Raw genomic sequence first — 4,872 nt, 5'->3', positions numbered from 1 at the left:
CTGAAACACAAGATGATTAGGTATTAATATAAAAATGTTAATCATAGACTGATATATATAGGCAAATTGATTTTCAACTTATACAGCCATTTTGATCGGAACTGATCTCAAAAGCCAGAACAACAATAAATAAGTCATGTTCAGATGTTTATTTATTTTGGAAATATCCACAGTATTAATTTGATATTTGAGAAGGAATTTTCACCAGAAGGTTGCAGTTAGATATAAAATATATAACGTGTGGAAAGATACTTTAATGTTTTCTTTCTGAACTTTTTACCCAACTGTATACTAAAACTATTACAATTTTCACAGATGCTAAGTATTTGTTTATTTCTGGTAGTGTCATGCATAATATGAGCCGAAAAAATCCTGCTTTGACTGCAAAATACCAAAAAAAATTAAATAAGTGTTCTGCAATGTATAAACTTATATTCTGAAATGAAACTCCACAACTATTTCAATCTAATAGATTCTAGGATTAAATCAAAAAGTGATGTTTGATAATATTAGTCATCTGGAATTACTGATCAAACCAAAATTTTCCCATAATTCTGTTGATAATCAAAAATTGACTGTATTAATACACCTACTTCCATGGTGATGTGAAACACTTCCTCCATTTGCTAAGATCTCTTCTCTCGCTAAATTCTGTAAAAAGATAAAGTTAGTCTTCGTGAGAAATCTTCATATCCCCAAACTTAGAAGTACACAAAAGAACTACCTGTATTCTGTGTAAGAATTTTAATGTTAGTATTGAAGAATTTGTGTTTTATCATATTTTATCACCTTTTTTTTACCCCAAAAAAAAACATATTTTTTCGGACTTTGCCACAAAAGGAGAGATAACTCAGATAAAGTTACTTTTATAATAGAATGTGTTGGAAGTTACCTATGTTATAATGTAGCAAGAAAACCTGTCTACTGACCCCATTTTATTTTCTTATCTGAAACCATATTATAAGAGGTATCTTCTCATAGTTAATCTTTTAATTCTATGGTGTAGTTTTCTTTTAATCATACTTCTAGAATTGAGTTTTCCATGCATAATCTATACGAAATCAGACAATTTTGCACAACCTGTAACATCAAAAGCCTTGTCCACCCACAAGTTTGATTCTATTTTGGGTAAAAAAACATGATATAAACTACATTTAGATAAATCATTCCCCACGTCCATCTACCTTAAGGACCATAGCTCCTATCTCCTATCAGCTGGAGTCTTCCAATGGTTTTGTTCATATAAGCACTTTTGTAGATCTTGCATTGCTGATTGTTTTTGCTGCATACAGTTTTTAAGTCTCTATTATATTTTCAAGATAATAGGCAAAAATCATCATTAGAGGGAATAAGGCATCATCCAATTTGTTTGATGAAATTGGTGTATTTGTAGATCTTGTGTTTGAATGTTGTTGCTCTTAAAGATTATTGTGTACAAGTAATGTGACCAACATATTAACACCCAACATATTTACACTTTTGGTATTTAGCTGAATTTTGTCTCCAAATGTCCTTAGATCTGCTCTATATGAATTTTAAACGTCAAGCAACAATCACTTTTTATTTGTGACATCAAATCTTTTAAATTGTGATGTCGAAGTTTATGGGAACTTGTGTGATCTTATATAATACCGGACAAATTTGAATACAAGTGTAAATTCGTCTATTGTACAAGAACTTCAAAACCAACCACATATATTATAACATACCTCTATTGCCTCATATACTTGAACAGGATTAGAAATGCCTCTATAATTAAAGCCAAAATAAAAGTAAACACAAGCACCAGCATCATACGTCTGTGTTACCCTAAAAATAGAAATACAAAATATCATTTCTGCATTATATGACTGTGTTACCCAAAAAATAGAAATTTATGTAGAAAATAACATTTCTATATAAATTTGTCATAATCAAGCTGGAACAATAGAAAAAGAAGAATGTGTCCATAGTAAACATATGCCCCACTCCCACTATCATTTTCCATGTTCAGTGGACTGTGAAATTGGGGTCAAAACTTTAATTTGGAATTAAAATTAAAAAGATCATACCCTTAGGGAACATGTGTACTAAGTTTCAAGTTGATGTGACTTCAACTTCATCAAAAACTACCTTGACCAAAAACTTTAACCAAAACTTTAACCTGAACTTCGCACTATAATTTTCTATGTTCAGTGGGCCGTGAAAATGGGGTAAAAACTTTAATTTGGCATTAAAATTATAAATTGGGGAACATGTGTGCTAAGTTTCAAGTTGATTGGACTTCCAACTTCAAAAACTATCTCGACCAAAAACTTTAACCTGAAGCGGGACGGACGGACGGACAGATGAAAGAAGGAATGAACGAATGAATGGACGGACAGACGCACAGACCAGAAAACATAATGCCCCTCTACTATCATAGGTGGGGCATAAAAAAAAGCCACAAGAATAAGTCTGTTCAACTGTTATATAAAACTCACTCCACTGAACAACAAAAGATTTTGACATTCTTTTTTAATAATTCATTTAAAAAAAAATCTTATATTTTATATTAAACTACTTGTAACTTCTGCATTAAACTCAAAACGCTAATAACTATTAATCAACTATTAAATTCATTTTTAAAAATTAATTGGTTGAAAGTTGCATAATATCTAACATCATTATTAGTGAATATTCAGGAAAATAGCTTCACCATGTAAACAATTCCCCTGTATGTTCTAATGACCTTATCATACAAAGTATTATATGCTAACTTGTTAAGCCACTATTCCAAAGAAGCATTTTAAACAGTGTTCAAAATAATAATAACCCAGGCGTCCTTACTGGAGTTACTTATTCTTACCTGCATGTTATATATGGTGGAAACTGAATACCATGTTCTTTACACTCTCTATATAGTCTATCCTTCACGTTATTGCACAAGTCCAAACATCTATAAAATATATTATATGTATACTTAAAAGAAGGGGTGTCACAGTGTGCAGCATATGTAAAAAAACAACAACAAATTAAAATTAAAAGACATTTGGAGGTCAACAAATGGTCTTCAATAAATGGAGGTTGTGTCTCCTTTGGAGGTTAACCCCATGTGTCATACTTTTGGAAAATAAATAATATCAGAATCACACATCAAAACCACAAATTTGCCCAGATTTCAGTCTATCAATATTGCTCTGACTTTGCTTAGCTGTTTTTGGCAAAACTTTTAGGAATTTTGGTCCTCAATGCTCTTCAACTTCGTACTTTATTTGGCCTTTTTAACTTTTTTAGATTCGGGCGTCACTGATGAGTCTTTTGTAGACCAAACGTGTGTCTGGTGTATATACTAAATTTTGTCCTGGTATCTATGATGAATTTATTTACAACCACTGGGTCGATGCCACTGCTGGTGGAGATTTATTTCCCCGAGGGTATCACAAGCCCAGTAGTCAGCACTTTTTGTGCTGACATGAATTGACATTGATATGGTTATATTTATAAATTTACTGTTTACAAATTTTTTTAATTTTTTGAAAAACTAAGGCTTTTCTACCTCAGGCATAGATAACCTTAGCTGTATTTGGCAAAACTTTTAGGAATTTTGGTCCTCAATGCTCTTCAACTTCGTACTTTATTTGGCCTTTTTAACTTTTTTGGATTTGAGTGTCACTGATGAGTCTTTTGTAGACGAAACGCGCGTCTGGCGTATATACTAAATTTAGTCCTGGTAAATATTGTTTATGGTTCAACAGATTATTGAGGAAACAAATTTCTGCAATTGACAACGTTTTGATGGTACTTCATTTGACGATTTTGACATGTGCTTCTTTCAAAGCAAACTAAATCATCACCATCATCCAACATGAAAGAAATTTTCATTTTACATAAATCATGAATGTACAAGCTAAAATTAAAAAAATCAAAAAGATGCAGTTATTCATCAAGTAGACACTTAAATGCATTTCAGGCATTCACTTCTTCATACATAAATCTTATCAATTAAAATTTCAAGTAAGTTAAATCAATGCTTGTTACATTAAAACTAACCTGTCCCATGGTACAGATGTCTCAAAAGATTCAGCTACAATATAATATTCAAATCCTAAATCCTGCAAATATATGAAAAAATCTGTAATTTCATATTTTATTCAAACTCCAAGTCTTATAAAGGGATGAAATTTTCAACTTCTGATCAATATTCAAATCCCAATTCGTCCTTCAAACTAATAAAAATTCTGCCATGCCATATTTTATTCAAATTTCAAGTCTTATAAATGGATGAAATTTTCAACTATTAATCAATATGTAGATCACCAAAGCCAAAAGATATAAGGTACAGATAAAATCAAGTACCAGTTGTTAGAAAACAATCACATGATTAATATGGAGTATTAAAATATTCCCATCATACCATTCATGTCCAGTGCACGATGAATATTTAATATTGTAGACATCGCGATATCTACAATGTTAACACGATAGTGTGTCAACATCGTTTCATTGTTTGAACCCTTATATATTATTAACATCGTTGACATCGTTGACATTGCGATGTATACAATGTAAACACGATATTATGTCAACATCATTTACATTGTTTGAACTCTTATATATTGTTTACATCGTTGACATCGTTAACATTGTGATGAATACAATGTTTACACGATGTTATATAACATCGTTTACATTGTTTGAACTCTTATATATTGTTTATATCATTGACATCGTTAACATGGCGATGTATACAATGTTAACTCGATGTTGTGTCAACATCGTTTACATTGTTTGAACTCTTATATAGTGTTTACATTGATGACATCCTTAACATCGTGATGTATGCAATGGTAAAAAGATGTTATGTTTACATTGTTTACATTGCCATATTAACAATGTAAACACTATTTTGTG

General features: G+C 31.0%; 1 protein-coding gene across 1 annotated transcript in view; it reads right to left on the bottom strand.

Annotated features, from left to right (window-relative positions):
* LOC143063744 (alkyldihydroxyacetonephosphate synthase, peroxisomal-like) overlaps positions 1 to 4,872 on the bottom strand; it is a 28,146-nt gene that overhangs the window by 1,135 nt on the left and 22,139 nt on the right. The window contains exons 15-18 of the mRNA XM_076236106.1: positions 4,012 to 4,073; positions 2,828 to 2,917; positions 1,710 to 1,809; positions 594 to 651 (exon numbers count right to left, since the gene is read on the bottom strand). Coding sequence (XP_076092221.1) covers positions 594 to 651; positions 1,710 to 1,809; positions 2,828 to 2,917; positions 4,012 to 4,073 — 310 coding nt within the window. The remainder of the gene's footprint in view (positions 1 to 593; positions 652 to 1,709; positions 1,810 to 2,827; positions 2,918 to 4,011; positions 4,074 to 4,872) is intronic.

This window comes from Mytilus galloprovincialis, chromosome 2, assembly GCF_965363235.1.
Source record: "Mytilus galloprovincialis chromosome 2, xbMytGall1.hap1.1, whole genome shotgun sequence".
Taxonomy (NCBI): Eukaryota; Metazoa; Mollusca; class Bivalvia; order Mytilida; family Mytilidae; genus Mytilus; species Mytilus galloprovincialis.
Note: the sequence above shows the minus strand (reverse complement) of the source record. Positions and strands in the feature narration are given on the sequence as shown.